This window comes from Lynx rufus, unplaced genomic scaffold (genome assembly GCF_022079265.1).
Source record: "Lynx rufus isolate CCGP_SWC_20201006 ecotype Redwood Valley unplaced genomic scaffold, mLynRuf1.p SCAF_19, whole genome shotgun sequence".
Classification (NCBI taxonomy): domain Eukaryota; kingdom Metazoa; phylum Chordata; class Mammalia; order Carnivora; family Felidae; genus Lynx; species Lynx rufus.
In genome coordinates this window covers 5232412-5256630 of record NW_025814833.1, presented here as the reverse complement: position 1 = coordinate 5256630, position 24219 = coordinate 5232412, and the positions used below count along the sequence as shown (strand labels likewise).

Here is a 24219-nt window from a genome sequence, read left to right as displayed (position 1 = left end):
ATCAATTTCTAGATATGATATATATTTTTTGCAAATTACATTTTATTTTTATTTATTTCAATATTTCCATTTCTATACCGTTCTATTTGTTACAATACTTTTGGATGTTATTCTTGCTACCTGGAACGTCCTTTCCTAAGGATACAGCTCAAGTGTCACCTCCCTTATGAAGCCTCCCAAGGCATCTTGGATGAAGCCCTGAACAAAAGTAACATATGAGGCAAACTGAATGTTTCCAGTCATCTTTTTTTACCTTTTTAAGATGATTCTAATGCTGAGTCTTTCTTTTTCTAATGTTGAGTCTTAAGCGCATTTTCATCCTCATATAGTTCTTTCCTGATGGGTATTAGCCTAATTAATTTATTATTGGTTACCATTTTGCTTTGAAAGTGCAAATCTCCTATTAAAAGAGATCACTAGGTTCTAATACCCAACTACTGCTATAAGTGTGTCTGATAGGTGAACTTTTATTATGATTTGCTTATTGAGTTCTGACAGTGGTTTACTGACCCAAAACATTAGCAATACATATTCATAAAGGTTCCAGATAAAATAAGCACTATCACAGTGATACCATGTAGATTTTCTTACAGTAGTCACAGAGGAGACTATATGCTTTTGTGTTTCTAGTGACTCAAATAGTATCTGGCACAGAATAAGAACATAATGTTTGAGGAATGAAAGAATTATATGGCAGAAAATCCCAACTTCCTTTTCTTCTAGCAACATAGGAACTGTACTGGAGTTTTAATATTTCAGAATGATTCTTATTAGGATATGGGGATCCTATATTTACTTTCAAAGATTAGGAAAATAAATGCCTGTTAAGACACTGATGCTTAAAATAGTCTTCAACCCATTTCTTCCTAACCTGTCTCAAGGATATTTTAATAAACAAAAGTATCATGAGTGAGTAAATCCCATATGGAGACTGCCACATAGCTTATCATTTAGAATGTCTCTATCTGCAATTTTTGGAGTCACATGTCTCAGCTAGGGTAGATAATTGGTGGGGAACACTATGTGTAACTTTGAGTGTTACAGTTTACAGGTGGCCAGAACTGTTTACTTGAACACAGATAGGTATTTTTAAAAGAGCTTTATCTGAGAAGAATTAGTATTGGGCTAGTTTGGGGCTTTTGCTGGTAGAATATAGGCTGGATAAATTGGGCTGTGCTGTCATATTGCTTTAATGGTAAGTAATCCAACATGTTTCGGGAGTATAGAGTTGCCCAGATTATTCTCTGGAGGCCAAAATATTGACCAGGAGAGCCCCATTCCTTGCAAACCAGTAAGGAAAAAGCAATTGCCAAGCCATGTAGGCTAATTCTATTTCTGTATATAATTAGGGGAATCAGAATCAAGTGGGTAGAGGAAATCAATGGAGAAATAAGCAAAGTACATGAGCAGTTCACAGGAAAAGTATGTATGACCCTTAAGCATATGAAAAGATGTTCAATTTTATTCATAATAATGGACATACAAATTTAAACTACCCTGAGAGTAAAGGCAAAGGATCTAGTATATTCAAAGAAATTTTTTAAAAAGAACAAATTGGAGGATTACATTACCTGACATCAAGTCTATTATAAAGCTACTGTAATTGAAACAGTTGGTAATGACTTAAGGATAGTAAAATAGATAAGTAGAATTAACAGCACAAAACAGACCTACACATACATAGCCATCTGATTTTTGACACAGATATCAAAGTAATCCAATGGGAAGGGAGATATTTTGAACAAATGATGTTGAATAAAATTATCTGGAATGAATGATAGTCTTAAACATAAAAGCTAAAATTATAAAATTCATAAAATAAAACAGAATATCTTTGAAACTTTGGGAAAGGAAAGGTTTCTTAGACAAAACACAGAAAATAATAATTATATAAAAATAGATAAATGAAACATCAATAAAACTAAAACTTTTATTCATTAAAATACACTTATAAAAATGGATAGGCAAACCAGATCAGGATAAAATACTCATAAACATATATTGAACAAAGGAACAGTATGCAGAATATATAAAGATCACTTCCAATTTAACATATAAATAGAAACAACCCATATTTTAAAATGGGGAAAATACCTGAATGTGTAAATAATCCACCAGTACATGTAAAAGAGCTCAACCTCATTAGTCATCAGGGAGATGCAAACTAAAACCAAAATATGTTACCAACACACCTACCAAAACTCAAAATTAAAAAGACTGATAACACTAAATGTTGGATAGAATGTGGAAAAATTAAAACTTTCATACCATATTGATGTGAGTTTAAAATGGTACAATTGTTTTGGAAAAAGGTCTAGTAGCTTCTCATACAACTAACATATACCTACCTTATGACCCAACAATTCTACTCTTAGGTATTCTCCCAAAGAAAAATTAAAGCACAAATCCACAAAAAAGACTTATAAAAGAACGTTCTTAACAGATCCACTCATAATAGTCAAAAACTTGACACAGTCCAGGTGTCCATCAACACAGAATGGATAAACAAACTTTGGTATATTTGTACAATTAAATGCTTCATAATAAAAAAATAAAAATAAAAACTCTCACCAAACACAACATAAATAGATCTCAAAAACAATATTCAGAGTGAAAGAAGCCTTACAAAGAAGATACCCACTGTGCTATTCCATACGGAGTTCTACAACAGGTAGAATTAATTTACAATGAAGAAAAACCATTACAGTATAGTTGTCACTGTGGATACTGGTGTAGGGAGTGAGGAAAGGGGCAAAAGGGAAATTTCTGGGATTATATTTTGATAAGGGTTTGGTTACTCAGGTATATGCATTTGTCAAAATCCAGCAAATATCTCCTTAAGATATGTGCATCTCATTTAATGTGAATTGTATGTCAAAAAGATTAGCAACCATAGAATTGTAATTATAATACACATGCTAAACTATTTAGGGAGAAGCGCACTCCCTAAATTGTAAAATTTACTTTGAAATGCATCAAAAAATAAGTTAATGGATAAAGGGATGGATTAATATGTGACAAATCATGTATAGTAAAATGTTGATGATAGAATATCAATAATGCATATATAGTAGTCACTAAAAATTTTTTCCTACTTTGCTGTTTATATGAAATTTTAAAAACATAAAATGTTGGCAGAGATAAAATGTTAATTGTAGAATCTTGATGGTGGATATAGGAATTTTCACTGAACCATTGTTTTAATTTCCTGTGTGTTTGAAAATTTTCACAATAAAACGTTTAGAAAACTATACTGATAACTACTTCTATCAAATTTGCAAAAATTAAAGAGTTTGTCAATATACTCACTTACCAAGGCTGTGGAGAAACAACTACACTCATACACTGCTGATACGGTGCACATGGAGAAGAATCTGACAATATCTAGAGATGCATTTAGCCTTTAATTTGGAAAATCTATTTTCATTAGTCTCTTCTACTATTACACCTGTACACATATAATAAAATAACATGTATGCAAGACAATTCACTGTGATATTATTTCTAATAAGAAAAGATTGCCAAAAACCCGATCTAGTGACTAGCAACTGGTAGAATAAATTGTGGTATATCCAAGCAATTCAATACTAGATGGCTATTTCTTAAAAATCAAGATCTCGATGCAATGACATGAGGCGATCTCTAGGATATAAAATTAAGTAAAATAAGTAACGTGCAAAAAGTCAAAAGGTCTACCTTTTGAGAAAGGTAGAAAAATGTAATTCTTACTGGCTCGTATTTGTATGAAGGAACACTAGAAGGATAAATAACTCAAAATGGCTACATATGGGATGTGTAAAACAGAGTGGATGGAGATGGGGTAAAAGGAAGACTTCTCAGTGCCACTTTTATACATATATGATTGTATCACCTATTCAATGAAATAAAACGCCAAAACACCAATGGTAGATGAAAAAGAGCAGTGACAGAGTGGTAGCATAAGCTTTCAGCTAATTGGATTTATCACTCATAAACTTTCCCAAAAGTTTCAATTTCTATAAAAGTTAAACGCAAATTGAGAAGTAATAATAACTTCTATACCTTTTGGTCCAGGAAGCCCATCCAAGCCAGCACGCCCTGGAGGACCTGGAGGTCCTGGGAAACCACGATCCCCTTTTGGACCAAGTGTTCCTTTGAAACCTGGGAGTCCTGGGGGCCCAGGTGGCCCAGGTAGCCCAAGTCCTGGTTCTCCCTTAAGCACACACATGAGAAAACACAACAAAAACTCCCATGATTTTCTTGGTGTTTATTGTTTACCATGGAGAATTTAAAGCAGAAAATACAAGGTAATACCATTTTTCCCTATGGGGGGAGGGAGTAGGACAATTAAATGAAAAATAATTGGTGTATTGGAGAGACCATCTAGAAGGATGAGAAATAAAATGATTTGGTTTCAGGACAAGAAAGATAAAGAGAGAATGAGATTAAAGAACTCAAGTGAAGAAATGGGATTACAGACTATTAGATAATTATTTTAAATTTGACTAAGTATGATGATGACATTGTGGTTTTTTTTGAAATGTCCATTTACTTAGAGATGAATACTGAAGTATTTATAGATGAAACAACACGATTTTGAGATGTGAGTTAAAATACTTTGTCAAGAAAAAGAATAGATGAAGTAAATATGATAAAATCCTGATAATTTGGAAAATGAAAAGTGGATATATGAATGTTCATTGTATCACTCTTTTTACTTTTGTGTTCATTTGAGAGGTACATAATAAAATAAGAACAATTAAACAATAGAGAAGAGGTTTCTCATTAGAGCTGGGGTTATGGTCAATTGTTCTTCCCATGGAAAAAATAGTAATGATGAAAACACAAAAAGTTTAAATTAATTAAATAAAAGAAAATTCAGGAACAGTCAGGGTAATTATATACCATAGTAGTTTGCTGAAGGCTAAGGAAAATTTTAGATTAGCTGAGAAATAATAATAAAAAGAATGGAAAATAACTCAAACAGTTGTTATTATTATTATTATTATTATTATTATTATTATTATATTACTATGCTAATAGCAGTGGCTTGCATTATGTCTGTGGGATGGCATTGGGACTGGGAAACAGTATGGGAAGTTCCTGACATGATATTCAACCAATCATCACATAGGCATGGATAGAGATGAAATGGTATGGTCATACTATAGAGAAGTACAGAGGGAGCTGATGATTGTATTCTCTCATCTAATCTCATCTCATCAAATAACCTGTCACTCTAAAACAGAAACTTTTTGTTTGCTTTAAATATTACCTCCTGGACTATTAAAGAATGTTTTGGGTTAAATATTTTTAAATTAAAATATAATCAGCTAACTTTATTTATATAGTGAAGACTTGGGATAATAATGTCTATATCCAAATAGAGAGCTAAGGCTAACAGGAGAAATAGGAAAAGGGGAAAGAATAAATTAAATGTCCCAGACCTTTGGTCCTGGAAAGCCTGGTGGCCCAGAAGGGCCTTCTAGACCAATTCTTCCAGGTGTCCCAGGTGCTCCTGGAGGTCCTGGAATTCCAGGAAAACCTGTGAAATGATGAGTCATTTTTTAATTTTTTAATCTCCAAAGAGAAGACACTTTAAGAAAGATATCCAAACTCCCAAACCCATGCTTTTACCCTGTCTAATCATGCTTAGTGACTACAGTGAGATGTTAAAACTACAATGACATTCTAGATGACTACTCAGAATCAAGCCTTACAAATATCTGATATTCCTTCTCAATCACCTTATGGTCCTACCATTTTCATACAGAGCTAATTTGTGTGGAAGATACATTCTTCTAAAGTAAAATGACAGGTATTACTAATGAGATAGAACTAAACGTAAAGAATGATTACCACACAAAAATGCAGAAAAACTTTTATTCTGCTTATATTTGGATATAGTATGCTAAAAGGCCTACCATATAATTCTGGAAATGAGCTAAAAACAGTTACAAATATTACACACATATATACACATAAAGCCAAATCTCTTTCAAAGTCACTTAGAATAAATGAGTAAGGACATGTTTAAAGACCGTTCTCAGACCAATGTGCATGCTTGTCATTCATGAGAATAAATTCTGTGAGGAATAAAGCAGAACTGAAACAACAGCCTTAAAAAATTTCAGTAAATCAAGAAAACATGATTAGGATAAAACATTACTTGGATACATATGTGTAATAAATATGTTTTCCACTTAATACAGCCCATTCATTCAACCAATTATCTACTGAGTGCTTACTATGTGCCAGGAACTTTTCTAGCCCTGAAAATACAATGGTGAACACAAAAGACAATAATTCTGTAATTTTTAAAGCTTATATATAGTTTTTGTATATATATGATTTAGATATTTTCTTGTCTATACTGTTTTAGATAAAGACAATAAAATTATAGTGCATACCTGCTGTGACTTTTCATTTACATTACTTATGGTACATAGAAAAGAGGTACAATTAATATATTTTACTTGTTGAGGAAATTATATCAAAGAATAATGTAATACTGACCAGTTAAAATAGCCTGCCTGCTGCCCAGTCCTACATACCTTTGGGACCAGGTGGTCCAGGAAGCCCAATTCCAGGGATACCTGGTTCTCCTTTGCTACCGGGTATTCCTGGCAAGCCTGGCTGGCCGGGAAGTCCAGGGTCACCTATGGAGAAATAGCAGTTTTTTGCAAGGGATACTTTCAGAGAAAGAAGCCAGTAAGTGTTAAAGACATGACCAAATAAATTCCTCACATACCTGGAAGACCTACTTCACCATCTCTTCCTGGGTTACCAGGCAGACCAGGCTTCCCAGGTTGGGTTATGGTCTGACCTGGATCACCTTTAGGACCTAAGAACAAGAGGGAATCAATGTGAATGAGAAGTATTCACTTGACTAAAGGTCTCCTTTCATTAAAAACAAAAAAAGAGAAGTATCTATAATCTTTTTAAAATGCACAGTAACAAAAACCCACAAGAAAAATAACCACATATCATATATTCAAGGAATATACCAAACACAAGTATAAAATTTCTAAAAGAAAAAGTAGATGACAGCTTTAAGAGTTTCCAGGATTGAAGACAGCATCTATAAAAATATTTTTAGGGGCGCCTGGGTGGCGCAGTCGGTTAAGCGTCCGACTTCAGCCAGGTCACGATCTCGCGGTCCGTGAGTTCGAGCCCCGCGTCGGGCTCTGGGCTGATGGCTCAGAGCCTGGAGCCTGTTTCCGATTCTGTGTCTCCCTCTCTCTCTGCCCCTCCCCCGTTCATGCTCTGTCTCTCTCTGTCCCAAAAATAAATAAACGTTGAAAAAAAAAATTTTAAAAAAATATTTTTAAATGTAGGTTGAAAGAGCCTAACAAATTTGAACTGCAGTAAACAAGAAATATGCTTTTTGACTAATTAATGGTACATTAAAGTTTTATGTGTGCAAAGTCCAAATACACTTACTTCTCATTAATTAAAATAATGACTTGAAATAGTCTCAGGACAACGATGGATTTCTACAACATGACATAAAAAGCACTAACCATGAGAGAAAAAATTGATACATCTGACTACATTCAAATTGACTTCTGTTGATATAGGACACCATACAGAGAGTGAAAATGGCAAGCCACAGAGAGCAAAAATTTTGCAGAACAGATAACAAACAACTAATACACAGAATACATATATTTGAAAAACCCTAGGGGCACCTGGATGGCTCAATTGGTTAAGTGTCCAACTTTGGTTCAGGTCCTGATCTCATGGCTTGTGAGTTCGAGCCCCATGTCGGGCTCTGTGCTGATAGCTCACAGCCTGGAGCCTGCTACAGATTCTGTGATCACCTCTCTACCGCCCCCACTCCAGCTCATGCTCTTTGTCTCTCAAAATTAAAAAATAAATAAATAAATAAAAGCTAAATCAGTAAGAAAGAGAAACAATCCAGTAGAAAAAAATGGTAAAAAAAAAATACTTGAATAGGAATTTCACAAATGGATATTGAAACAGTCAATAAGCATATGAAAAGATGCTAAACTTTAATGTAAACAGAGAAATGTAAAATGAAACTGTCACGAGATATATCAAACTCAGCAGACTGAAAAAATGCAAAAAGTCTGAAATAGAACATATTTATGAGAATGTAGAAGAGTAAGAAATCTCCAATACTGCTGGTGAAATTGGTACAATTGCTTTGGACATAGTTTAGAATTATCTAGTAGAGCTGAAGATGGATTTATTCTATGCCTTGAGAATGCTCATCTTAAAGATATACCCTAACCCAGGGATTGGCAAAATTTTTCTGGTAAGGGCCAGCTAGTGGGCCATACGATCTCAGTAGCAGCTACTTAACTCTGCAAAATGTTGAGTCTATGGTAGTAATACAAAAGCAACCACAGATAATAGTGAATGTGTGCAGATGTGCTCAAATAAAAGTCTCATTAATGACAAGCAATGGGCCAGATTTGAACCATGTGCTGTAGTTTACTGACTCTAGCCTCAGAGAAGTACATGCACATGTTTACCAGAATGAATATACATATATGTATGTATACACACACACACACACACACACACACAAGGATGTACACATTGAATAATGTACACACACAAGTATGTACACATTGAAGCATTATTCATTGTAGGCCAGAAGTATAAATAATCCAAATGTTCATCAACAACAGAATGGATAAATCAACTGTCACACACACACACACACACACACACACACACACACACAATGGGATACTATACAGCAATGAAAATGAATGTATTACAGCTATGCACAAAGTTAATATAAAGAATACTTACCCTAGGAATCCATTATTAAGAAGTTCAAAAAGAAGCATAATTAAAGTACTTTGTTTAGGGATCCATATCTAGGTGATAAAACTAGGGGGCAAATGGAAGAAAACTGTGCAAAAGTCAGGACGCTGGTTACCTTAGGAGAAATGCAAGGGGATTATGATCAGGAAAGGACAGAGAGAGAAGGATGGACATTTCTAGGATGATGACAATGTTCTGTTTTTTGACATGTGTGGTAGGTACACATGTAATTCCATTATAATTTTTTGTTAAACTTTATGTACCATGTATTTAAAAACAACAAACAACAACAATAACAATGAAGACTGTCAGAGGAAATTTAAAGAGGAAACCTCCTCCTCTTTAGAAAACACACACACAATGTGCTCCCTTGCTAAGGAGCTCTGAAAAACCCAAATATAAATGGCCAGGGAAATACATCTCTCATGAAAGGAAGCCAAGAGTGGCCAAAAGATAATACATTTCTGCTTTAAAATTTTTTTTAAATGTTTATTTATTTTGAGTGACAGAGAGAGAGACAGAGCATGAGCAGGGGAGGGGCAGAGAGAGAGAGGGATACACAGAATCTGAAGCAGGCTCCGGGCTCTTAGCTGTCAGCACAGAGGCTGACACAGAGCTCAAACCCACAAACTGAGAGAGGAGGACCTGAGCTAAAGTTGGATGCTTAATTGACTGAGCCACCCAGGCACCCCAATACATTTCTGCTTTTAAGCACCAAATTAAAAATGAAACAACGATAGTAAACTCACCTGGTATTCCTGGCTGGCCTGGATTTCCTGCCACACCTTGTATGCCTTTTTCACCTACTGGGCCTGGAGGGCCAAAACCCACAGGGCCCATAGGCCCCCTATTCCCTGGGAGACCTGGCAAGCCTGGATTCCCAGGGGGGCCTCTTTCACCCTTAAAAGCAATTCCACCCTGAAAAGGGAAAAATTTAATAAAGAAACATACAGATATAGGTTGGTATGTTGGTATTACTGAATACAACTGGAGAAATGATACAGCCATAAATAGTTCTTAAAAGCTGTACAAGTGTGTGTTATTATGGGATGGTATGTATGATCATTCCACTTAGTCATTAATTCCTTCAACAAATATATTTTTTTAACCCATACTATGTATCAGGGGCTGGTGATACAGCAAAGAACAAAAATAGACAAAAATCTTTGCCTTCATAAAGCTTACAGTCTAGTAATAAGTCAAGAAGTTTATAGTGTAGCTAACACATGGCCATCTACTCACAGTAATCTCTAAGCTTACTATATATAAAACCAAATTCGACTTCTGTTCTCAGATCCAAATAAACCTAGACAAAGATTTGTAGTATAAGAGAAGGGGAACCTCCCATTGACCCATAGGCATCCTAACCTCCTGCCCACCTATTCGTAGCCAATATTACTCAATATAGTAATGGATTAAGAAGAAGGAATTTATAAAACAATTGAGAGAAAAGAGTGGTAAAGAAACACTACATAGTCAGTAACAATGTACCATTACTATATATAGTCACTCTCTTTTAAGCACTAACTGGGTGTTCATCTTAGCACCAGGACCATCCTAGGAAACAACCCTAAATAACATTTTGGCATCACAGAACCAAGACTATCAACCCAACTCACAGGTTCTCCTTTGGGGCCTGGAAGCCCTGGTAGTCCATCCTGTCCAGGGGTACCGGGTAAACCAGGAAGCCCGGGGGCTCCAGGGGAACCCAACTCTCCTTTGTCACCCTTCATTCCTGGAAAAGTGAGGATGTCACCAGGTTCACCTTTAGATCCAGGAAAGCCTGGAGGACCTGGAGCTCCCGGTATGCCCTAAGGGAAGAAAAAAGAAAGAAGGAGAAAAGAAGAAGAGAAAAAAATCAGTTTCTTTTTTTCTAACACTTTTCTGTCTCCAGTTCATCACACCAACCCACCCAGTAACATTTAGTGTATACAAAGCTATGAACAAAGTGAGGCATGTGAGTCAGGGAGACTCAAGGAATAAAACACAACACAAATTAATAGAAACACTAAATGTCTTTTATTATATATATCCAAAAGTGAAAAACAAAGTGTAACTGGATTTCTTCCACTTTTTTTGTTGTTGTGCCATGATATACTCAAAACTTACTGTTAATCCTTTGGGACCGGTTGGACCAGCATGTCCTTTTTCTCCCTTCTGTCCAGGGAAACCAAGAGATCCTAATACACACACACACACACACACACACACACACATAATAATGTGAAATTTGACCCCGAGCCCCTGACAAAGCTCATATAAAAATCAGCAAATCAAATTTTAAAATAAGAACCCCATTCAATTGCATTTAACAAGTCACAGTTTAATTTTCCTATGCTATCCTCTTATAATGGGCAAATCAGGGGCACCTAGGTGGCTCAGTCAGTTGAGCTTCTGACTTCGGCTCAGGTCATATCTCATGGTTTGTGGGTTTGAGCCCCATATCTGGCTTTGCGCTGACAGGGTGAAGCCTGCTTCGGATTCTCTGTCTCCCTCTCTCTGCCCCTCCCCCATTTGTATGCACGCTCTCTCTCTTTCTCTCTCAAAAATAAATAAATATTAAAAAATGAGAAAATCATCCTTTCTTTTACGTGAATCTAATTTTTCATGTTACATACGATATTGTATCCTTAGGTATTTCCAACTACAAAGCTTCTCAGAGCTCACAGCTACCAATTGCTAATTGGTTACAGGAGTAACCATCCTGTAACCATCTTATTGCTAAGGGGAGAAAGAGATAAGGACACAATCTGCATATCTTTCTTTGTTCTGATCTAAACAATTTCCCCAGTTCCTTTTGAGTCCTTCATTTGGTTCATCACTTCATAAAATTTGGATTAAGAGAAACATTTGGTGCTCAAAGACTAGAGGAAATACTACTAAAGCAGTGTTCCCAAAATGGGTCCCTAGATCAGCTGTATCAGGATCCCTTAGGTACTGTTTAGAAATGCTAATTCTTGGGCCACCACCCCAGATCCACTGAATCAGAAACTTTGGGTGTGGGACCCAGCAATCTGGTTTTAACAAGCCCTCCAGGTGATTCTGATGTCCTCCCAAGTTTGAAAAACACTAGACTAGAGGTACAAGCCTAGATTATTAACTTCCAGTGGCAGCTATAAGACCTGCTCAAAGTCTATTTCCAAGTGCTAAATAAATTGGTTTCTTTGGCAGACATACTAGACAGAAAGGTAAGAGATCTGGCATCTACTCTCAGCCCTTACACAAACATAAAGTGTAATTTCAAGAAAGTATAGTATTGGGATATCCCAAGAGACAGTTGAGTGAGAGTTGTTGGTCTGATGGATATCAAATATAATTTTGATTGGAAACAGGGAAGGAAGAGTTATATATAGAAAGAGGAATATTGGCAGTTGGTTGCCAAACTACCGCAGAAGCCCCATCCCTTAATGACAACATGTGATCCATCCGTGAAGACTAGAAGCTATGCCACTGGAAACTATACTCAGGGGCCAGGCATTATGAACTTTTTCCCCAGCTTTTTGGAAGAGAGAAGTCTGACTCTGTATGAGCTATTTTCCTCACCATATGGAAAACAGGGAAGATATTTTTCTTGGAATAATATTGTCAAAATGCTTTAATAAAAGATATTGGTGGCTTCAGATATTAGAAACAAGAGAATAATCTACTTCATAGCAGATAGAGGCATTTCATATTCAATTATTTGTGGATATGAGTGAGTTGCTATCAATTGAGAAACTGGCATCATTATAAAACTATGAGCTCACTAAAATCTAGCCAAGTAATATTTTTAAAAGGTTGTTCTGAGGCAGAATGTTTACCTGGAGGACCTGGAAGACCTGGCAGACCAGGTTGACCTGGAGGCCCTGAAATACCAGTTCCAATACAGTTGAAGCAGGTATCACCTTTGTCACCTAGAGAGAAGCATAATGAAAAACAAATTTTACTCAAAGGGATACATCTACCTTCTTTGATAGGTTCTAAAGAAGTTTGTACCAAGGGACAACATTCCTACCCAACAGTGTAGTTTAGAGAAGCCTATATCTAGAATCAATTCATTTGGTAAATATTTGCTAAGTGCCTATTATTTGCTGAATACTGTTCTAGGTGTCTGTGATATACTGGTAAACAAAACAGAACAAAACAGGCAAAACAAACAAAAAAAAACAGACAAAAATTCATGCCTTCATGATGCTCACATTCTACCAGTAGAAATGGATAATAATCAATGAAGGTAATAAATTATTAACACATATACATATATATCAAAACATGTTATGTTTATAGAAAAAAATACACCTGGGTAAATGCGATTGGACATGGTAGGGATGGGTGGCAGGTTGCAATTTTAACTGGGTGGTCAAACAAGAAGATGATATATAATAAAAAGCTTAAAGGATCTGGCATGTGCCTAATGAATGCAGAACACTCCAGGGAGAAAGAATAGCCATGTTTGGCATATAAAAGAAATACTCAGAAGACCAGAATGCTGGAGTACAGCAAAGAAGGGGAAGCAGGTCAGACAATTTACAGATTATAACGAGTGGATATTATAAAATGTCACATAGGCCCCCATAAAGACTGGTTTTTACTGTGAGTGAAATACAAGTCTAGTAGAAAAATTTAAACAGAAAAGCAAGATGGTATGACTCAAGTTTTAAAACGATGTCTGTCTCTGGCTGCTATATTAAGAATAGAAACAAAGGGCAGTGATGAAAATAGGGCAACCATTTAAGTGGCTACTGCTGCAATAATCTAGGAGACATGACAGCTCATCCTAGAGTGATAGCATGAAGATGATGAGAATTGGCTAGATTCTGGGTATATGTGAAAGTAGAGCCAATTGGATTTTCTCATGGAACATATATGGAATACAAAAAAGAAGAGAATCAGAGATGACTCCAAGGTTTTTAGCCCAAGCAAAAAGTGTGGCCTGCATTTAAAAAAGGGAAGATGTGAGTGTTAAAATTATGGGGGAGGAGGTAGCAGAGATGAAGACTTTAACTTGATCAAGATATCTGGTTCAAAATGTTGAATAAACAGTTGCATGTACTAATCTAGAGGAAAAGACTTATATCTGGACAGGAGACAAATCTGAAAGCCACTGGCAAATAGGTGGTATTTAAAATCATGAGACTGAGTTCAAATACAGAAGAGGAAATAGGACTAAAATACTGAGGGCATTCCAAAATTAAAAGTTGGGTAGATAAATTTAAAATACATATGGAAATGCAAAGTAAGCCAAGACTTACCATAAAGCTACAATAATTTAAGCTAGCAGTGGTGCAAAGAGAAACAAATAGAACAGTGAACCAAATAGAGAGGTCACAAACACTCATACGTATAGTGTCATAAAATTTACAACACAAGTGCTAATGCATTTGAGTGGAGAAATGATGGCCTTTTGTATTACAGTACTGAATCAATTGGATATCTATATGGGGAAAAATAAACTCTGATGCCAGCTTCAAACTATACACAAAAATTACTTGAAGACAGATCGAAGATCAAAATGTAAAAGTCAAAATGATAAAGCTTCTAGGAAAAAAACACACAACAGAAGTGGATGCTTATGTCCTACAAAATATATGTATAAGAATGTTCATAGCAGCTTTATTCCTGATAGCCCTAGACCAAATATCATCAGGTCCTTGGGATAAGCAAAGATTTCTAAAACAGAACATAAACAACACTAACCAAAAAAGAGGATACTAATGATTGGATTTCTTTTTTTTAATAACTTCTACTAAAAAAAAAAAACGAGTAAAAAAGCAAGTCACAACATGGGGGAAGATAGTTGTGATACATACATTCAACAACCCAATTAAAAATAGGAAAAAGACAGGCGTTTTATAGAAAGAATATACAAACTATAAGAAAAGAGGCTCAGCATCAGTAAGTCATCAGGGAACCAGAAACTAAAACCACTCTGGAAAAATGGTTTGGTGACATCTATGGGAAAAAAACCCTGCACCTACCCTAAAACCCAGCAATTCCATTCCCAGGTATATACACAACAGAAGTGGATGCTTATGTCCTACAAAATATATGTATAAGAATGGTCATAGCAGCTTTATTCCTGATAGCCCTAGACCAAATGTCCATTAACAGTAGAATAAATATTTAGATATTTTCATACAATCAATACCAAAGAGCAGTAAAAAGTATTGCTACAAACAAAAATATAGGTATATTCTACAGATAGAATATTGAGCAAAAGAACCAGACACAAAAGAGCCCATGCTATATGATTCCATTTATACAAAGTTCAAGATTAGGCAAACTGATGTGTGATATAGGATAAAAGAGTGGTTACCTTTGGGAGTGTTGACTAGGGGGCACAAGAGTCCTGGAAAAGTTCTATATTTTGATTTTTTAAAAAAAACTTTTAATGTTTATTTATTTTTGAGACAGCAAGAGACAGAGCATGAATGGGGGAGGGTCAGAGAGAGAAGGAGACACAGAATCTGCAAGCAGGCTCCAGGCTCTGAGCTGTCAGCACAGAGCCTGATGCGGGGCTTGAACTCATGGACCGTGAGATCATGACCTGAGCCGAAGTTGGACGCTTAATCGACCGAGCCACCCAGGCACCCCTATCTTTTGACTTAGATGGTAGTTATATGGGAGATTATATAGATACATTTACAGAAAGATATATATATATTTTTTTCTATCTCTGTCTCTACATCTAATATATATTATTAATATTCCAAGGAGGTATGAAGAATGAAGAAACTCAGGACATGTAATATACTGAAAACCAAGTGAGGAGAGTATTTAAAAATGGTGGGGAAAAAAGACTGAGATTTGACATCTGGATTAACAGGGTACAGACTGCTGGTGACTTTGACAAAAACAGCATCTATGGAGTAGTGGATTAGGGGAGCAAAATCTTGACTGAAGTATGCTTAAAAGAAAATGAGAGAAAAGTATCTACAGACAGCGAATAGAAAATTCTGAAGGAGTTTTGTTGCAAATGGGAACAGAGGAATAGAGCAGTATCTGGCAGGGGAAGTAGGATTATGATAAGTTATTTTTTAATTAAGTGAAAAGAAAGGTGTATTTGTGTGCTGCTGAGAATGATCCAGTAAAAGGGAAAAACTGATGATGTGGGAGAGGCAGGAATTTCTAGAATGAAATCCTTGCGAAAACAAGAGGGAATGGAATCTATTGTACAAATAGAAGAACTGGCTTTAGATAGGAGCAGTAACAGTAATTAATAGGCAGGAAGGCAGAATATACGTGCACAGATGCAAGTAATGTGGTGGGTAAATGTGGTAGTAGTAATCTGTGAGAATTCTCTTACTGCTTCAATTGGTCAATGAAAGAGGAAGCAAGGTCAGAACACTAAAATGAGAATGGAAGAGGAAGTGTTAAAAATTTGAAGAGAGAAGAGAAGGTGTAGGCTCGGAAGATGTGGTAATTTGGAATTACCAAAACTAGGTTTTTGTTCCAAGTTAGTACAATGAAGTGAGAGGAGGGCAATGGAGGCCAAGGTTTATGCATGGGATTGTTTACAATGATGGATCATGTAATTTTACCTAGGTGAAGAGGGAAGAAAGGACATGAAAAGGTTGAGGGATAGTCAAAGTTGGGAGGTATCAGTGAGGCTGAAGTGATATTGGAGTCAGGTTATTATAGGTAGTGAGCTAGCCAGGAGATAGTGGTCAGGAAATGGGACTCATGAGATCAAGATTACAGAGGTGTGCACTATTGGTAATGAGATGGTCTTGGGGTAAGACCCTGGGAATGAGTAGCTGAGGTAGAGTGGAGGATACAGGGGATTTTGCTGATGATCTGAAAGAATGAAGAAATGACTATTGGGATCAAACCTTTCACTCCTTGTTCTCCTTGGAGTCCTCTATCACCTGGAGATCCTGGAGGGCCTGGAGGGCCTGCTTCACATATCTCATCACCTGAGATAAGATAAAGGATAACAAGCTACTTGTGAAATATTCAGAAGGCTAAACAAAAAGAAAGCCTGATAGGCTAAAAAAAATATTTTCAGTTACTTCTCCGCGGTAATGCAAGGACCTATAAGCAAAAGGAAGATATAATACTGGTGACGATTTGAAGAGAAAATTTAAACATCAAAGAATCACCAAAAATCAAAAGTAGAGGCAGCAGTAGAATAATGCCAACCTTCAGCTGGATTCACTTACAAATGAAAACAAAACAAAAACAAAAGAATTTAGGAGAAAAGTATATCTTACTAGGAGGGATTTGAGGGCCAGGAGGGCCAGGAGGCCCTGGAAGTCCAGGAGCCCCAGGCTGTCCATCAAGTCCAGGAGATCCAGGAATAGAAAGTCCAGGTGGACCTTCATCACCTTTCTGGCCCCTTTCTCCAGGAAAGCCAGGGGGGCCAGGAGGACCCATAACTGCAGTCCCTAAGATAAAAAACAATTAAAGTGATAAAATGATCTTATTTTGGAGATATTACTTCAGTTCTCAATGAGACCTAAGTAATGATAAGATCTTCCTTTAATGTATAATGCAGTTATGTTGTTTTTTCTATGAGAATCAATATCTGAAGAAAGCATGAAAAGATTTTTTTAATGTTTATTTATTTTTGAGAGAGAGAGAGAGGCAGAGAGGGAGGGAGACAGAATCCCAAGCAGGCTCTGCACTGTCAGTGTAGAGCCCAATGTTGGGGTTGAACCCACAAGCCATGAGATCACGACCTGAGCCAAAACAAAGAGTCAGATGCTTAAGCGACTGAGCCACCCAGGCGCCCCACATGAAAAGTTTTAAATAATGTAAGTACCAGTTTGAAAGTAAGAAAGAATAATTTAATGCAGCTTTACTACTTTTGGAAATGTACTAATAACCCTCTACCCACTCTTTGATGCTATAATCTTTTAATCTAAGAAATACTAGAAAACCATTAGCAAGAGAAAAAGAGGCATCTCAAAGTTCTCATGTATACATGGCTTTATTTCTGGACATTCTTCTGTTGCAATGTCTATTCCTGCATCACAAACATATTTTTATAATAATGAAAGTAATTATCATAATTATAAATAATTTGAAAACTGTTTTCAAAACGGGTAAGAAAAATATGCCCATCTTTGTCCTTTTTAAAAACCATCCTGGAACACTCGGGTGGCTCTGTCGGGTAAGTGTCAGACTTACAACAGAGAGAGGGAGCCTGACTCGGGTCTCACGGACCATGAAATCATGACCTGAGCTGAAGTCAGAGGCTTAACCGGCTGAGCCACCCAGGTGCCCCAGTGTTTAACTGTTTAAATGAATTAACTCTCTCTCTGCTCCTCCCCTACTCGAGCCTCTGTCTCTCTCTGAAAAATAAACATTAAAAAAAAATCTTTATTAGACTTATAAATTTATCTTCTAAATGCAGTTTAGAATCAACTTGTCAGTTTCATTTTTTAAAAAACAGTGGAAGTTTGAATGAGATTAATTTGAATTTAAAGATTAAATTTTGGAGAATCACCTGTTTATAATATTGAGTTCTTATATTAAGAAATTAAGTATAGCTCTCCATTTATTTATTAATTTTATATGATTTAATAATATTTTACAGAATTCTGAAAAAAAGGCATACACATCTTCTGTTGAGTTTATTCATGGGTTAATTTGATTAGTACTGTGAATTTTATTGCTATTACTATTGTCAACTGGATTTTTTCCTCTTACATTTTCAACTTTTCATTGGTGAAGAGGAAGACAAATTATTTAAGTATGCAACTAGCATATCTGCCCACCTTGCAAACATTCTAAATTCTGGTAATTTGACATTTGATTCTTTTAGGCTTTTGGGTAGATTATAATAGGGTTTGTAAATCACTAAAATTGTGGGTTTTGTTCCATCCTCACACCAGACTTGTAGTGAATTGGCTGGGCACTCCAGTATAAGGATAAACAATATAGGCGACTCTGAGTATGTGTATCTTATTTTTGACTTGAGTGAGAATGTTCCTGATGTTTCACCACAAAAATATGACATTGCCTGTACAGTCCTGTGCTTCCTGTATGAAGCAAATAGCTTCATCAAGTTCCCTTTTAAACTTAGTTTAATAACTTCTTTACCCTTTAAAAATGAATGGGTACTGAATTTTATTGACTGCTTTCTTTGCAAATATTGCCTATTCTCTTTTAATCTGTCAGTGTAGTCAATAATAGAAATGTTGAGCCATCCTTGCAATCTTAATATACTTCTGAATTGATCTGCTAATATTATTTATTATTGTTGCTTCTATGTTCATAAATGAAACTGAATTATATTTATTACTAGTGTTATCTCCCTGGTCGCTTGGCATCAATGCTTTTAAATTAAAGGTCTTTTTTAAAAAATATGTTCTGAAAAAGTTTGTAAAATATCAGAATTTCCCACCCAACAACTTAGTAGAATTCATTCACAAAGCTATATAACCACTCATAAAACCAGTGCCTTTTTGTGGAAATTTTAACATTTCCAAATCTTCCATGGTAATTAATCTACTTAGTTTTTTTTTTTTACTTTCTCAGGAAAACGTTAGCAATTTATGTTTTTTGTTTCCTGAGGAATGCGTATTTCATTTAGAATTTCCAATATATTGATATAGTTTTACAGTTTTCTTATAATTTAAAAAAATTAATTGTATTTATGGTAATAATCTTTTCTTTACTGATTTTATTTGTGCCTTCACTTGCTTTTCTCTTGATCACAGTTTATTCTTGTTTTTACCTTTATCAAGTTTTTCCTAATTTTTTTATGTTTATGTTATTTCTTATAATTTTTTCAAAGTAGCTCATTTATTTTTAGTATCTTTAATTTTGTGATAAATTAAGGATACCATTTTGGCTATGTTTAATAAGTTTTGATATAAGTTAGTTTAGCATTCAGTAGATTGTCATTTCCATTTCTGTTTCCTCTTTACCTCTCGAGTTATTTACAAATGTGCATTTTAATATACAAATGTAAAGAAATTTGGTGTTTTCTGTTGTTAATTTCTAACTTCATTTCACTGTGGTCACGGAGCATGGTTTGTATATAATTTTAAAAGATTTTTTTTCTGATTGAATAAATTTCTATAAATGTTTCATGTAAGTTTGAAAATAATGTATATTCTCTGCTGCACACAGCTTTTCTCTTTCCCACATACACAGTTTAATTGTCTTGCTCAAATCATTTATACCCTGATTTATTTTACACCTCCTTGATATGTTAGGTATTTACCAATTTATCACTTGTAGTTTTTCAGTTTTCACTTTATATATTCAAAGCTGTATTTTTAGATGCATAAAGTTTCATGACTTTTACATCATTGTGGTTTAATTTGTCTATCTGTCCATATGAAATGTCTTTTTAATGTATTTCTTGAATTGAATTCTATTTCATACTATATTAGAATTGTTAAACCACCTTTCTTTTTGATATCACTTGCCTAATATCTTTCAACTGCTGTATTTAAAATTTTTTATGTCGTTTTAATTTATATAGGCTTATTATGCACAGTATATATTTTTATTACAATTTTATTTTAGTTTTTGTCTTTTAATCAGTGCTTAGTCCTTTCACATTTATTGGAGTTACTGATTTATTTTTAACTTCTTCTTATCATCTTATATTTTATTTTCTATTTACCACAGTTCATGTCTGTTTTGTTCCAATTCTAACTTGTATTATGTAGATCAAGTTTTTTGGTTCTTTTCTTTCCTCAAAGGATGTGTAAGCCATGCATTTTATTTACATTTTCTCTAGTGGTTACTAAAATTTTAGCCTATGTATTTAAACTTATATTTTTCTAAAAACTTACAGAGTTAATAATATTAGTATTCTCTTTCTCTAATAAGACAAAAAACCCTTATGATTGATTTCCCCCTACTCTCTCTGCACCCTTACATCCTATGTTAATAATGTATATAGTTATCGTTCCATTTTGTTACTTAAAATACCTCTATTATTTTTTTGATCAATACTTACTTAGACCTCATATATTTTACCAGTATCTTTCCTAACCACTGGTTCTTGCATCCTACCCATCCCCACCCCCAACTTCATCCTGAATTAATTTCTTCCTTCTTAGACTAAACCCTCCAATATCCATTTTAGAGAAGTTTCTAAGTATCACATGTTCACACTAGGATGATAGTTTGATGTAATACAGAATTCCAAACTCATAGTTATTTTCTTTATAACATTGAAAATTATCTTCCTTTGACTCCATTATCTTCCTCTGACTCTTAGTGCTTTGTTGGTGATCTGCTTTTCCCTCATATAGTTGTTAAGGGTTTCTTTTTATCCTTAAATTCTAAAATGTCTGAACAATGTGTCATTATGTATTTTTGTATTATTCTTATTTCACTCTTGCTTGGTAATTCATAAGCTGTTTCAAAGGGACTCATGTTTTCTTTCAAATAAGTAGAAGTTCTCAGTCATTAATTTTTCAAATATTACCCCTTGTCCCATTCTCTCCCCTTTGAACTCCATGTAAATTCTAGAACTTCTAAATTTATACCTATGTCTCTTAATTTTTCTTTCATATGATCTAATTCTATAACGTTTTTGCTGCATCCTGGGAGAATTCCTTATCTGAATTTTCTAGACACAGTATGTGTTTAGTCCACTATCTTGAAATTGGAAATCCAAAGTGTATACTTAGAATTAAATGAGACCCACATTTATTCTTTCTCCTTGGGAGGATCATGGATTTTCACTCATCTCATCATGTTAATATTTCATTAGCCAAATTTCTGAAGGGTGGGGAATAATAATTTATTAAACATACATGTGTGTCAGGTACTATACCAGATGCTTCCTCAAATTTTACATAAATCCATACTATCACTTCATTTCAGAGAACATCCAAATAAACATGCTAAGCAAGGGTGGTGCTCAGGCTGGCCAATTTAGAAATGCTGTACTATGTTGTTTATCTTCAACAAGGGAATGATATAACAGTTAGTATTGAGCCCCCAAATTTTATTTCACACCAAATCACCATGGGGATTTCTAAGCAGATATTTCTGGCCTTCTAAGTGGATAGTTTACTATTTTTATGCAGGAAATCTTATAAAACTAGGCATTATTAGAATAGCATTCCTTTCCATAGCAGCACAAAAAAAATGCAATGATTAATCTTTGGATCACAGAATCATTGGGTGTAATTTATTAATAATAAAAAGTGGAAATGGTATTTTTAGGGTAAAAGGGAACTATCCATCTGACTTGGCTTTTTCTTTTTTAAGTACAAGTGAGAAATTTGGTGAGACAGGTTATAGTAAGAGTTGAGAAGTTTCTGTCAATTAGAAAATACTCATGTCTTTTACTGCCATGCTCACCTTGGAACTAGTATGATAATACTGGACATGGGGATTAGTAAGGATGCTGTAAACACAAGAGCATTAAGTACAGTCTCTTTTACCTGGAGGTCCAGGGAGGCCGGGTGGACCCTGTATTCCAGGAAATCCTCGCTCTCCTTTTTCTCCAGGCAAGCCAGGTAACCCAATGCTTCCTTTTTCTCCCACAGTTACACCAGTCCCAGGCCTAGGGATTACCTTTATTATGAAAGAAAAAAATAAAGGAACTCAAAGAGGAAGAGACTTGTTCTCCTAAAAATAACCTAGCAGCTATATATGATTACAATGCCATCATTTTCACAGAGCTCTTGGATGCAAAACTATTAAGACTACTACACAGATTATGAGTCACATTCCTCATCCCTCCTTTCCTTCAACTTATTAGAAACTGTTTAATACCAGTAATAATATTGCCACCCTCCTGAACCCCAGCCCAAGATTACAGAGCTAGAATTATTTTTTATGTCTCTAATCACATTCAATTCATTCCAATTACCTAAGCTTGATAATTATTTACTGAAAATGTCTCTCCGATTTGTCCCCTTCTTTCCTATTGCCACAGCTACTATCCCCATTTCACACTTGGACGAACAGAAGTACCTCTGAAATTCTCCCCTTAAATCCAAATCTACTGCTAACAGATACTTTCTCAAAAACCAGTTTTTCTGTGTTAGATATCCGGTGTAAGGCCTCAAAATTCACTACTTCTTACTATGTCTGATGCCACTTTTCACCCTGGACTCTGTCAAGTCTCTTCTCACTTTCAGTACCTCTCTCCTTTATCACATCTCCTGTTATTTTTCGCAGTAAAGTTTTAGGACAGTGAGGATTATCTCATTATACCCACTTCATGCATCTTGCACATTCTTGTCTTTACCTCTGAATATACCATTTCTTTTTTTTTTTTAATGTTTATTTTTGAGAGCAAGTGAGCAAGCAACAGAGGGTGACCATGGGAGTTGCAGAGAGAGAGGGAGACACAGAATCTGAAGCAGGCTCCAGACTCTGAGCTGTCAGCACAGAGCCTGTCGTGGGGCTTGAACTCACAACCTGTGAGATCATGACCTAAGCTGAAGTCAGATGCTTAACTGACTGAGCTACCTAGCCACCCTAATATTGTCTTTTTAAAGTAGCACCACGTATATTTATTTCAGTGATGCTACCATTCAACAAAGGGTGCTTGGACTCCTCATTTTTTAATGTTTATTTATTTTCAAGAGAGAGAGAGTGAAAGACAGAGAGAGAGAGAGAGAGCAAGTGGGGGAGGAAAGAGAGAGAGGGAGACACAGGATCTGAAGCGGGGCTCGTACTCACGAACTGTGAGATCATGACCTGGGCCGAAGTCGGACACTTAACCAACTGAGTTTACCCAGGCGCCCTGAATATGCCATTTCAAACATCTGTAATGTCATCTCCCAATCTTTCCCTTTATCAACCCACATTTTTTTCTTCCTGTAAAACAAAACAAAACAAAACAAAACAAAACAAACTCCTCTCTTTTGGGAGGGCTTTATTGATTTGAATCAACTAACTGATTATTCCTTTTCTCTTGGTCTTTGTAGAATCCCAGTGTTGAAACAATTTCATATTAAATAATCTAAAGAAATTAATCTCATAGAGCTGTAATGATAAATAAGCTTTAGTTTTAAGATTGGACTGAGGTACAAATCAACACCCACTGGCAAGGTATGGTATTTCATCCTGGCTCTATTGGATAGAAGAAATATTCAGACAAAAGGAGTCTGAAAGTTGTGGGACTTGGAATGGAGATAGTAGTTCAAAAAGGAAAGTGAGCTGCTGGATAAGACTGCAGTCCCCAAATTTCCATTTCTTCTGGTTTTTATCAAAATTTTATTATCTCATTTCATAAAGTAATTATTTCTTAGAGAACAAAAGTTCTGATTTCACAATGAAAATTAATAAAAATTGTCTAAGATCAGGGCGTCTGAATGGCTCAGTTAGTTAAGCATCTGACTCTTGATTTTGGCTCAGGTCATGATCTTGCAGTTCATGGGATTGAGCACTGCATCAGGCTCTGTTCTGACAGCATGGAGCCTGCTTGGGATTCTCTCTCTCTCCCTCCCTCTCTCTGCCCCTCCTCCACTCACACTCACTCTCTACTCCCTCCCTCTTTCTCTCAAAATAAGTAAACTTTTAAAA

The 24219-nt window shown here is 35.4% G+C and overlaps 1 protein-coding gene across 2 annotated transcripts in view; it reads right to left on the bottom strand.

Moving 5' to 3' along the window:
• Positions 1 to 24219, bottom strand: part of COL4A5 (collagen type IV alpha 5 chain) — a 260757-nt gene that overhangs the window by 71586 nt on the left and 164952 nt on the right. For both annotated transcript variants that reach the window (XM_047081902.1, XM_047081901.1), the window contains exons 19-29: positions 22125 to 22257; positions 16974 to 17147; positions 16593 to 16676; positions 12582 to 12674; positions 10891 to 10961; positions 10401 to 10592; positions 9531 to 9699; positions 6731 to 6823; positions 6534 to 6638; positions 5427 to 5524; positions 4042 to 4192 (exon numbers count right to left, since the gene is read on the bottom strand). In XM_047081902.1, the coding sequence (XP_046937858.1) occupies positions 4042 to 4192; positions 5427 to 5524; positions 6534 to 6638; positions 6731 to 6823; positions 9531 to 9699; positions 10401 to 10592; positions 10891 to 10961; positions 12582 to 12674; positions 16593 to 16676; positions 16974 to 17147; positions 22125 to 22257 (1363 nt within the window). The remainder of the gene's footprint in view (positions 1 to 4041; positions 4193 to 5426; positions 5525 to 6533; positions 6639 to 6730; positions 6824 to 9530; positions 9700 to 10400; positions 10593 to 10890; positions 10962 to 12581; positions 12675 to 16592; positions 16677 to 16973; positions 17148 to 22124; positions 22258 to 24219) is intronic.